The following is a 13,470-nucleotide window of genomic DNA, read 5'->3' as shown; positions in this document are numbered from 1 at the left end:
ATTGTGAAGTCCTGCTCTGCATGAATGGCATTCACTGATAGCACAGCTGTCCAGAAAACCTGGTCAAGGTGGTAGGTTTTGAGAAGAAAGATAGAAAAATAGGTGGTGAACTGTGAACTGAGAACTGTAACTGTGCTGGTGGGGTCACTGAAGGGATCTGCTGACAATGGTCTCCATGCTCTGAGTTTAGTTTTCAGTTATAACCTCTCTAACACAATGGAAACACCTCACACAATGTTTCACCATCAGGTTAAGTAAAGAAACAGGATTATTTAGCCCTTTGAACCTGTTCAACAAGCAGTTTATGACTAATTTGTAGCTTAACTCCAACTGATTTTAAGATTATGCCTCCCTTCCATGGGCCCCTCAGCAGCAGAAGAATTTCTATTTCTTGGCTCAATTACATAGAACACAGAACATTACAGCACAATACAGGCCCTTCGGCCCACGATGTTGTGCCGATGTTTTGTCCTGCTCTAAAATCTATCTAACCCTTCCCTCCTACATAGCCCTCCATTTTGCTATCATTCATGTGGCTATCTAAGGGTTTCTTAAATGTCCCTAATGTATCTGCCTCCACCACCTCTGCCGGCAGTGCGTTCCACACACCCACCACTCTCTGTGTAAAAAACTTGCCTCTGACATCCTCCCATACCTTCCTCCAATCACCTTAAAATTATGCCCCCTCATGTTAGCCATTTTTGCCCTGGGAAAAAGTCTCTGACTGTCCACTCAATTTATGCATCTCATCATCTTGTAAATATCAAGTCACCTCTCATCCTCATTTGCTCCAAAGAGAAAAGCCTTAGCTCACTCAACCTATCTTCATAAGACATCTTCTCCAATCCAGGCAGCATCCTGGTAAATCTCCTCTGCACCCTCTCTAAAGCTTCTACATCCTTCTTATAATGAGGCAACCAGAACTGAATACAATACTCCAAGTGTGGTCTGACCAGAGTTCTATAGAGCTGGAACATCACCTCGCGGCTCTTGAACTCAATACCCTGACTAATGAAGGCCAACACTCCATATGCCTTCTTAATAACCCTATCGACCTGCGTGGCAACCTTGAGGGATCTATGGACGTTGACCCCAAGATACCTCTGTTCCTCCACACTGTGAAGAGTCCTGCCACTAACCTTGTATTCTGCCTTCAAATTCGATCTACCAAAGTGTATCACTTCACACTTTTCCAGGTTGAACTCCATCAGTTCCTTTAAAAACCTAAAAACCTCTGTCCATTCACTGGTTAACCTTATTTATTCCTGTGAATTTAAGTCTGCTTGATATAATTGCTCCTTCTAATTTAAATCTTCAATCCTGGTGTCATTGCTGAACTCCTTTCAAGGATTTATGTTTGTAAAAGAAGCTCTTACTTGACAACACTACTGAATTCTTTGAACAGGTAGCTGAAGTGATCCACAGGAGACCTTGCAAGGACATTTTTAATATGGACTTCCAGGAGACACTTAAACATGTTCCTCATGGGTCTGTCAACTAAAGTTGATGATCATGGAACCGAGGGCAAATTATTGGCCTGGCTATGCAGTTAGCAAGCGACAGATAGAAAGCATAATGTGCAAATAGTCAAAGAGGCAGGTTGTGCCTGTTAGCATCTTTCAAGGATCCACGTTGGAGACTGCAACTACTCACCACGTTTGTTAACAACTTTGGTAATTGGCTAGAAAACCAGGTGACCAACACTGCAGATGGCACATGAATGGGTGGAATACAGGAGAATTTCTGTTTCTATCAAATTCCAGAAGACATTTAATAAAGTCCCACAAAGAAACATTTAGCTAAAGCTGAAATTTCTGGAATAGAAGATGAATGATTAACCCTGCCCTAAAATTCCCTTGATTAAATGACAAAATAGTTGAATAAATGGGCAAAGCTACGGCAAATGAAATTTAATGTCAACCAAAGTGAGACCATCTTCTTTGGACCTAAAGAGTTAAGACAGAGTGAACAAAGAACATAGAACAGTGTAGGAACAGGCCCTCTAGCCCATGATGTTCTGCCAAACTAACTAAATTAGTAATTAAACACCTAACTAAACTAATCCCTTCTGCCTACATATTGTCCATATCTCTCCATTCTCTGCACATTCTTGATCCTATCTAAGAGTCTCTTAAACACCTCTATTGTATTTGCCTCCACTACCACCCCAGCACCCACCACTGTCTGTGTAAAAAACTTGCCCTGCACATCCCCTTTGAACTTACCCCCTCTCACCTTAAATGGATGCCCTCTAGTATTTGACATTTCAACCCTGGGGAAAAAGATGCCAGCTCTTTTGCTACTCTGTCTATGCCTCTCATAATCTTATAAACTTCTATCAGGTCAGAAAACAAATCAAGTTTGTCCAACCTCTCCTCCTAGTACATGCCCTCTAATCCAAGCGGTATCCTGGTAAGCCTCTTCTGCACCCCCTCCAAAGCCTCCATGTCCTTCCTGTAATAGTGCTTTCTAAATGTTCAAAAAGTTGAAAGCAGTGTGGTGTGTGGGTAGTGGGTATTGGGCTCAGGAGGTGCTGTGGCTGGTGTGTATACATGGATAATTAAAATGTGAAGGGAAAATACAGAAAATAATCACAAAAGCCCGGTGAAATTCTGGCCTTTAAATTTGGAGTAAACAAAGTTACAACATGTGCAAAACCTGGTTAATACGTATCTGTGAAGGGAAGATACAGAAAATAATCACAAAAGCCCAGTGAAATTCTGGCCTTTATATTTGGAGTAAACAAAGTTACAACATGTGCAAAACCTGGTTAATACGTATCTGAGGTCCTATGAATGGGTAAGATATTTTGTCATAGAATCATAGAGCACTACAGCACAGAAACAGGCTCTTCAGCCCATCTAGTCCATGCCTACCTGACCTTCTGCCTAATCCTATCTACCTGCACCCAGACCATAGCCCTCCAAACCCCTCCCATCCATGTACCTATGCAAACTTCTCTTAAATGTTACAATTGAACCTGCATCTACCATTTTCTCTGGCAGCTCGTTCCACACTCACACCACCCTCTGAGTGAAGACATTTCCCCTCAGATTCCCCTTAAATAATTCACCTTTCACCCTAAACCTATGTCCTCTAGTTCTAGTGTCACCCAACCTGAGGGGAAAATGCCGACATGCATTCACCCTATCTATACCCCTCATAATTTTGTATACTGCTATAAGATGTCCCCTCATTCTCCTGTGCTGCAGGGAATAAAGTCCTAACCTATTCAACCTTTCCCTATAACTCAGGTCCTCAAGTCCCAGCAACATCCTTGTAAATTTTCTCTGCACACTTTCAAGCTTATTGATATCTTTCCTATAGGTAGGTGACCAGAACTGCACACAATACTCCAAATTTGGCCTCACCAACGTCTTGTACAACTTCAACATGACATCCCAACTCCTGTACTCAATGCCCTGATTTATGAAGGCTTAAATGCCAAAAGCTCTCTTTACGACCCTATCTACTTGTGACACCACTTTCAGGGAACTATGTCCTTTGAGGGAGAGGAGCATTGATTACCAGAAGCTTCAAGGGTTACAAACGAGGAAAGGTTTTACAGTTTAGGATAGTTTTCCTTGGAATTCAGAAAGTTAAGAAGTGATTGGTTTAGATTTTAAGATATAAGATTAACTAATATGGTAGATGAAGCTAAATTACTTCTGCTATTTTAGGAATCAACAACTAAGGACTTGGAAAAATTGGAGGCAGGCCCTGCATTTGTGAAGGTAGGAAACATTTCTACATGCAGAGGGTGTGAGAAGTTTGGAACTCTCTTCTCCCAAGGGCAACAGATGTTTGATCAATTGCTAATCTTAAATGTCATTAATAGACTGTTAACTAAAATGTTTATGTCATGCAGCAAAAAGGAAAACACTTGGATTTAGGACATAGAATAACCATGATCTCATGGGAGGGTAGAACAGGTCCTACTCCTCTTCATCATAAGGTCAATACATTCTTTCTAAGATGCAGTGCTCCAGACGTAACCTAAAACACACAGTTCCAAAGCTCTTACATTCTTCTGATATTCTTTGCATCTAAGATTGGAAAACTGTTGCTTGAAACTCAATGGTGCTCACAGTACAGTAGCTTTCATGGACCTTGTGCTGCCAAATGTATTTTCTGCTGATCTGCATCTGCTTTGTTGACAACAAATGCAATTGTAACTTGGTAAACTTGGGTTACTTAGAGAGGTTGATTTTGGCCTTGAGGAGTGGTGAGTTATATGGAGATTTCACTAGAATTCATTCCAAGTTCTACTGACTCCAATGGAGGTCTTGCCAAGACCAATTATCAGGTCATTGTGAAAGGTTATAATAAGATTTGTAGTGATAGAATCTTTCCAGTCAAAAACTGAAATGTTTCCTTTCATTTGTAGATAATGACAAGAACGAAACGAGAGATTGCTAAACAGACTGTAATGAGAAATGTGGATTCTCTACCACAAACTAGTTCAGGTAGAACCTTAAAGTTCATTTGAAAGGGAAATTAGATTATCGCTTGCAAACAAAACCAGGTTATCAGTTGCAAGCAGAATAGTGGAATTAGACAGAGCCAACCAAGTAAAACACTTGTTTCTCTTCTGCAATATTCTAAATAAATGGAGGATTTGGTGATATTTCCATGACATAATGCAGAGCCTGCAGAATTGCTTGTGTACTATGTCATGGAGATATAATGCTGACATTGCATTGTAACAAAGTGATAGGGGTTGTAAGTATTATAAAGCAAACATAGGATAGAATGTATATTATAATGTGGAAAGATAGTATTGAAGATCATAATGCAGCCAAATGGTGCACAGTGTGTATCTTCATATGGGAAATACAGAAGTGTAGGTATTAAGACATGAATAGCAGTGCTTTCTGTAATATTAAACATAAATGCAGCACCATGAGTGCCATACGAAGCAAATAAATGATTACGATTCCCAATTTCATGATATAATTTGCATCCAGTAGATTGACCAAAATAAACCCTCTTTCTAATATTTCTAACTATGGCACACTTATGTTAATAATAAAAAAATGATTACCATTCTGCATAACATCAAGATCATTTCCTTTACAGAAAAGCAGCTGTACTTTGAAGATTAAGAATAATCAAGAAATACATATAATTAAAGTACAGAGTAAAGATTAAACAGCCTTTCTTTTTTGCCCCCAAATTGTTTTTCTTAAACTAAGGTTCAATAACATTATTTCTGTTTAGTATATGGCAGGTCATTATGATATCAGGTGAGTTATTTAAGTTTGGCATGTTCAATGATTGACTTATGAACATGCCATTGACCCCATCAAGCCTGCTCCATTATTTTGTTAACCGTGCCAGAACCCATTCTTTTTAATTTAATTGTCCGCCTCTTTTTTCAATGTTCCATAATGCTTCTGTTGTCCTTGATTGATTCTAACACTGAAGCTTTTCAAGGATAGTGGGCTTCATACACTAAGAATTTTATTTTCTGAGGATTTTTTTCCACATTTGTTTCTATTTTTAGTCTATAATGATATTCCCTGCTTTGGTTTCTATCTCTTTTAAATTACGTAATTTCAGCCATGATCTCCTTAGGGAGCTGAAATTTCTTTCAGCTAAATGTTGGCAAGGTCAAAGGCATCTTCTTGCTCCTTGTCCATTGTATCAAGCTGAACAAACCTGATGGTCTATTCAATCCACAACCTAGTATGTGAGTCCACGTCCTTTCTATCACAGAGAGCATTAGCTTCCACTTCCATGCTATGAGTTGGGGATGAGCTTAAGGATGAGTGAGAATTTTTAGTTCATTTGAAGAAAGAGAAGAGAGAGACTGAGTTCTCTAATGATGGACAGGTCCAATACAAACTGTGATAGAGTCAAAGTCAAACAGCATGGAAACAGGCCCTTTGGCCCAACTCATCCATGCAGACTGTGCTAGTCCCATCTGCCTACATTTGGCCCATAGCCCTCTAAGCCTCTCCTATCCAGGTACTTATCTCGATGGCTTTTAAATGTTGCTAATATGCCCTCCTCAACCACTATTTCTGGCAGTTCATTCCAAATATGCACCACCCTTTGCGTGAAGAAGCTGCCCCTGATGTCCCTGTTAAATCTCTTGCCTCTGATCTTAAAACCCATGCCCTCTTGTTTTCAGCATCCCCTCCCTGGGAAAAAGACTACATGCTTTCACCCTGTCTATGCCCCTCATGATCTTATATACCTCTATCAGGGCATCCCTCAATCTCCTACATTCCGGGAATAAAGTCCTAGTCTATGCAACCTCTCCTTGTAACTCAGGGCCCCAAGTCCAGGCAACATGATGGAATACTCAGCACTTGCCTGGATTTGACCCTCTGCAAAACTCACAAGAAACTGAGCATCATCCAGTAGCTAGAAGTATACATCATTGGTAGACCCACCAGTCCATCACCAGTACTTTGCCTGCAGGGTGTATTATTGCAGAGATTTGACCAATTATCTCAGCTGAACCAATCAACTCCTCAACATCGGTTATTCAGAAGAAAAATAGCAGCAGTACAACAGTATCAAGGGTAGACACTCAGCTCTGAGATCCCTGAAAGTCAGTATTCCTTCACCATTGCTCAGTCCAAATCCTGAATTTTCTAGCAAAGCACTATCGTGAGACAAAAAACAGAAGAGGTACAAATTGCAGGTTTGGAGAGGGAAGAGATGGCATGTGACCAGGGGTAGAAAGTCCATCATGTACGCATGAATAGGCAAAAGGTAAAGCTGCAGCCAATCCTAGTCATTATAGGCCAGCCAATCCAGCGTTAATATCAAGTAAATCTTTGCAATTAATTGCCAAAGACAAGACACCTAAAATGTTATATACAATAAATAAAAGAATCTGCCTGGATTTACAAAAGGAAATTCATGATGGAATAATTTCATACATTTAATAAGAAAGTAACAAATAATCTGGACAAGAATAAGGATGGAGTTAGGCTTGAGAAGGTTCTTCACAGAAAGCTCACAGACACATGGATCGGATATGGTATTGTTGAGATTGATAACAATGGCACAATTTGCAGCTTGTCAGCATGTTCCTTGTTTACAACCTTCCAGCTCATTGTTTCCCAACACCGACAACCTCAATTGGTCAAGATGCAACATATAACTGAAAGCTTCACAACACACTCGCATTAAATCATTGGAAAATCTTCATGATATGCAGTTACTATAAAAAACTTGACAAAAGGACCCATTTCCAAAACCATGCAGTGATCTTTTGATGCAAAACATCTCAAGACTCTTTTCAGCTAGAACAGAAATAGCACAAAGCTGATAAAAGGATATGAAATGGATAAAGGCTCAGAATTCATGACCACTCACTCTCACTAAGGAGGGCAACTGATAATATCCTGACCTATGTGCATCAATAGAGTAGGAAAAGGTGAAATAGTTAACCTGTACGGTTTGCACAATGCTCTGACAAACCATTTAGGTAACTGTCATGATTCTGTGACCAATAATTACCTATCTGTGATGTGCGTCAAGGGGCTACTCTAGTGCAGGGATAAATACATGTTGAAGAAGCCACAAGAACCTGTTCAGTGTTCCTGGGATATTGTTCTGTATGCCCAGAAAGAGAATTACTGCAGCATTACATAAAGCCTGTTCTTCTAGTATTACACCAGCCAGAACTGACTTGTTTCCACTGTTCGAACATTTGTCAAGTAAATTAAATTGGTTTTGTGGTGAAGTGGAAGAAATACTGACCTCTGAAACTCAATTCAAATCCTCCCTAGATTGATGGGATAAAAAATTCCCATTGTCTGCTGTCTCTAAGGGTCAGGTGTGACATGTTATTTAATGATTTCAATGGTGTGTGTCATATTCCGAAGCAAACAGCACAAAACTGGTTCCAACTGGCAATTCCATTCAGTAGGCTAGTAGAAACTGGAAAGGTTACAAGCTGGTGCAGTAAGACTTACGTTTCAGAAGTTGAAACAGAGAACAGGAGTTTTTTCTTTACCCCGAATATTCTCAGCTTTAAGCTGCAGCCAGTGTAACCATTGCTGGCAAATCACAAGCAAGCTTCCCAGGACTTTCCGTCCATCAAAGCTTAAGATTTCCCAATGAGCCTCAGGGATGTTGATATTCCTCATAAATCTAGTTCTGAGATATAAAGCAGCAAAAGGAAGGCTTAATGCTGGTGCAAAATGAGCTTGATTTTCCGCTCACAAATATCCTTGACAGAGAAAATAGTTTGATGGGTAAATTTGGATTAACATATCTCCTATGACTGCTTTCTAAGATATCTTTCTACAAAAGAAACAATGCTGAAAATGCTTTGGAGAGCTGGGAGTGAAAGGGAACATAGTGGAACATCCCTCATCATCCCGTGATTGGTTTTAATACTCTTTCAACCTTAGCTCTCACAATGTACTTAGAAAGAATTATCAGTCAGTATTCCAACCCCATATTTCACATCGAATTTGGACGTTTCCAGATCTCAAAATGAAGCAGCTGTGTAATTAGCTAAACAATGTCTCCAAACATCAGGTCAGACACACCATTTTAACTATCATGGCCAGAAATTCTTAGGGTATAAATGGCATTACAAAAGATTGATTTAAAAGATTAAAATAGACTTTTCATCCTATTTATATGCACACATACAAATTAAGGGCTGGAGTAGGCCACTCAGCCTCTCAAGTTCACTGTTTTCTTCACTGTCTAGTATAATTTAAGTATAATTTTTGCATAACTTATGTTATTTGTGTTGCCTGAATCTACATGTCTGTGTAGATACTGTAAGCAAGTTCTTCATTGTACCTGTACCTCACCATGCTTATGCATAGGACAATAAACTCGACTTAACTTGACTGGAAGTTTGCTCAGCCATCTAATGGAATCATGGCTGAATTCCCCATTCCCATCTGCATACCATAACCTTTCCACCTGGTGTTTATCAAGTACCAATTTTCTTCTGCCTTAAAAAATTTCAAGTACTCCTCTTCCACCATCTTTTGAGAAAGAGAGTTCCAAAGACATGATTTTATGAGGGAGAACATGAGGAAGAACAAAGACATGATTTTCTAGGTGACCGTTTCGCAGAACACTTGCGTTCTGTCCGTAACCACGACCTGCATCTCCCTGTTGCCAGTCACTTCAACTCCCCCTCCCACACTATCACAGACATGTCAGTCCTCAGCCTCCTCCACTGTCAGGAGAATTCCAAGCACAAACTGAAGGAACAGCACCTCATTTTCAGTCTTGGAACCTTGCAGCCTGACGGCATGAACATTTAATTCTCCCACTTTAGGTAATCCTCACCCCCCTTCTCCATAAACCCCCCTCTCCCAACCATGCTTCTTCCCTTTCCTAGCCTCTTTTTCTCTACCTTTTTTTTCTCTCCTTACCTTTAACCCATCCCCCAGTGGATCTGCTCTCCCCTCCTCCCCAACACCTACCTATCACTGACTCTTATCTACATCTACCTATCACCACCTTGTGCCCACCCCGCCTCCCCTCTTTTGTCTACCTATCACTGCTCTGCTTTCCCCTTCTATATATGGGGCTTCCCTTTTTCTTATCTTCAGTCCTGAAGAAGGGTCCTGACCCAAAACATTGACCGCCAGCTTTTCTCCACGGATGCTGCCTGGCCTGCTGAGTTCCTCCAGCATCATCGTGTTTTTCATCTAGATTCCAGCATCTGCAGTCCTTTTTTTTCTCTGGAGAAAAAATATTGCCTCATTGCTTAAATAGTGAACCCTGATCCTTGATTCTCCCACAAGAGGGAACATCCTCTCCAGATCTAATTTGTCAAGAAACCTCAAGAACTTACATGCTTCAATCAAGCCCTCTCTCATTCTTCTAGACTCCAGCAGATACAAGCCTATCCTGTCCAACCTTCCCACATAAGGCAACCTGTTCATTCCAGGTATTAGTTTAGTAGACCTTCTCTGAACTGCTTTCAATGTATGTACTACATATCCTTACTTAAATAAGGAAACCAATACTGCACACAGTACTACAGATGTGGTCTCACCAATTCCCTATATAAGCAAAACACAACCGCCCTACTTTTGCATGTAATACAAAATGCAATAAACAATAACTTACTGTTGGCATAGCTAAGTACTTCCTCTACCTGCATACTAGTCCTTTGCAGATCATGCTTCAGGGCACCCAAATCCCTCCACATCTTTCACCATACAGATAATATATTCCTTTCTTTTTTCCTGCCGAAAGGGTAATTTCACATTTTCCTTCATTCCTGTGTATTTGTCACCTTTGCCTCACTTAACTAATCTATCTCCCTACGTAGTCTTCTACATCTTTTCAAAATTTACTTTCCTGCTTTTCCATCATCAGCAACTTTAGATACCGCACCTTTGGCACCCAAATCATTTACATAAACTGTGAAACTTTGAGACTCCAGCACAAATCCCTGTGATAGTTTGTCTTACATCATTCATTACATATTGACAATGCTAAGCTATGTCTGACACTTCTTTTGTACAAATGATGTACATGTAGAATAGGAACTAGAAATTGACAACTAGATGCCTGGGGCAGATAACTGTGGCTGACGGTACCTCCTTATTTGTGGATTAAGCACAGAGTTAACTGCTCAATGGACTTTCCTGTGTGACCATAATTGTATACCAGAGAGGTTTTAATTTTATATTTGTGCACCAAGTGTTCACAGTTCCCTTGATTTGTGCAGAAATGGTTTGCAATTGCCCGTGGGCACTGCAGTAACTCAAAGCCATGGAACTTCTGCAAGAGATGTACAGCTGGAACAACTTGTGAACTCCACATGGTTTCCATACTTCAGGGCCAAAGTTACATTGTTGAAGGACAAACACTGGCCCCAGAATGGTTTGCACAACTCAAAGTAATGGGGAGGGCCATGATAAAGATGACGGAAGAGATGTATTATTGCCCCTGAATACCCAAGAACTAGTTGAACCTCACGATCTAGCACACCAAAAAAAAGCACATAATCAGAAACTCTGGATTAATTGAGAAATGGCAAATCTGCTGACAGTAGGTGCTTATATCTATTTATTTCTAAGAAAGTTTTACTGCATGTCGTAGTTGTAGATCATGTTGTAGACTGTAGCAAAGTAACCTGTGAATGCTTTTATTAAGCTGTGGAAGATAGCATTTGAATTTTCCAGTTTTTACAGATTTATCTGGAATTTTGGAACTACAGGAATATTTCCAGGGTTTTATGGAATGAATACTAAAAGCAGAGCAGCTGCTCATATAGGATCTTGGGAGCATCCAGGCAATTGAACGACAATTGTCAAGAGCTGTTGTAATGCATTACCATACAGCACACAACATCAATCAGCCTTGGCAGAAGTAAGCTTTGTTAAAATTGAGAGACTCTCATCTTTCTGCACACTGTTTATTCAATCAGGGCGAAGTTGGAGAATGAAACATGAAGCACGAGGCTACAGCTGAGGAATCCAAACACCACTCTCACCTCCCAAATCAGGTCAGAAGTTCAGTTTCCTGTCAAGGAGTTTGAGTTCAAATCATGGGATCCATCTGTGTGCACTCTGCTGGCTACCAAGCCTTTGAGGATCAGAGCATGATTTCATCATTGCATCCAAAAATAACACATAAAGAAAATCTGGTCTGTCAGGGAGGTGGTTCTTGGGTCAATTTGATGGAACAGCATGAGGTTCATCTCCTCAAGGGCAGTTTTACTTTAGTATATATGTTGAAATTCAATCAGATTGCCACCTATTTGTATGTTCAAAACAGATGATGCTTTTGCACAGGGGTTAAGCAGAGGGCTGGGATCATTACCAATTCTTGAAAGACATTGTATTTTGCATAACAATCTGCTGAGGGAACTCAGTGGGTCAAGCAGCATCTGTGGGAGGAAAGGAATTGTCGACGTTTTGGGTCGAGACTCTGCATCAGGACTGAGAGTGGAGAGGGGACATAGTGTGGAGAGGAGAGGAGAAATGGTGAGACCGAGGCCAGTGGTGATTGGTGGATTGTATTTTTCACTTTATGCAAAAATCTTCAATGGCTCCAGCCTGAAATGTTCTTACTTTCTTTGATATCAAAAAGAACTCCCATATTACCTCCATTATTATACAAATCTCAGCATTGCTCTTCAATGCCAAACAGTTCCCTTCCTCTCGATAATTCTTCTTCCATATGCATCAGCAACTGAATATTGTTCATGTAGTAAAAACAGAAACTGTCAGAAACGCTCAGCAGGTTAGAAAACACTTGTGGAAAGAGAAACAGGTAAATCTGAGATCTGAGATCCTTTATTAGGACTGAGAAAGAGAGAAAACAAGTTAGTTTTAAGTTGCAGATGGGTAAGTGAGGGATGGACGGGACAACAGGAATATCTCTGATAGGCTGGGGGCAGGATTGACATGGTGATGAGCTGTTGATGAAGCCATCCAGTTGATAGATTAGTGAGGAGAATTAAAGGGAAAACAAAGGCTGAGTGACCATTTTGTGATTTACACAATTTGGGCCTCATGAAAGAAGGTGAATGATATTTTCTGTGTAACTGAGCAGCGACCTTCGAAATCTTACTATAGCAAACTCCTGAGTACCTAGATCCAAAACTGTAAATGTACCTTATTTGCCTCATGTCTAATTTTGATCATTCTGACCTCTACCAATACCTCCCAATAACTAAACACCTTCCTGTTACCTCAGATTCCTCTTTTTTCAGACATATTCCTGACACTTACACATCAGCAGGACTGTACAAAGTGAGATCATGGGTGCATGGGCATACCTCCCCGCCAAAACATTGAGGACGTGTTCACATCCCCTCTCTAAAAACCCTTGGACCCTGCTCCCCTTCCTCCCCACTTCTATTTTCGTTTACCTCATTGAATTGCATTTATTTTTTAATGCCACAGAAAAGCACACTTACTTACAGCTGCCCTCCGGTGACAAATCCACTCCTGGTGATTTCATTCTTCTACGTACCGCATTTACACTTCCCACTCTCCTTCAATACATGATCTGTCCGCAGTTCAAATTATGAACTTTGTAAACAACACCTAATTGGGATGACCTTAATATGAATGTAATTTTTCAGCATAGAAGTAGAACAAAGGCTGATATTGTTTGTTGGAGTGAATAGGGACAGAGGTTCAAGTGACTAAGCCTTTTCTTCTCCTGGGAGGATTAAGCAAGCTGGTTATGTGGCTGCATTATAGAAAACTGATTGGAAAGCTGCTTACTGTAGTGTAAAATAACTTGGCCAGGATGTGTCATGGTGCTGTGCTCAAATAAGACAGGATATGGGGAAGAGACTCCTGCTGTGAAGAACTGCTAATGTGCATCCATACAGCTGGAAGAACAACAAAAGAAACTGTAACCTTTTGTTGACCACGTATTTTCCCAGTTGCACTGGACTTTCATGTTTTCATGTTTTGACAACTTAGAAAAATCTTGATAAAATCTAATAACTCATGAGTCAAATTCATGTCAGGCTTCATCTAGATCATCTCTGAACAGGTA

The 13,470-nt window shown here is 40.3% G+C and overlaps 1 protein-coding gene across 1 annotated transcript in view; it reads right to left on the bottom strand.

Annotated features, from left to right (window-relative positions):
* LOC127573057 (cytokine receptor common subunit gamma-like) overlaps positions 1–13,068 on the bottom strand; it is a 92,686-nt gene extending 79,618 nt beyond the window's left edge. Inside the window, exon 1 of the mRNA XM_052020859.1 lies at positions 12,882–13,068. Within this exon, the coding sequence (XP_051876819.1) occupies positions 12,882–12,921 (40 nt within the window). The 5' untranslated portion in view covers positions 12,922–13,068. The remainder of the gene's footprint in view (positions 1–12,881) is intronic.
* Between the last annotated feature and the right edge of the window lie 402 nt (positions 13,069–13,470).

The sequence above is a fragment of the Pristis pectinata genome, chromosome 8 (assembly GCF_009764475.1).
Source record: "Pristis pectinata isolate sPriPec2 chromosome 8, sPriPec2.1.pri, whole genome shotgun sequence".
NCBI classification, from domain to species: Eukaryota; Metazoa; Chordata; class Chondrichthyes; order Rhinopristiformes; family Pristidae; genus Pristis; species Pristis pectinata.
This window is presented reverse-complemented; position numbering and strand designations above follow the sequence as displayed.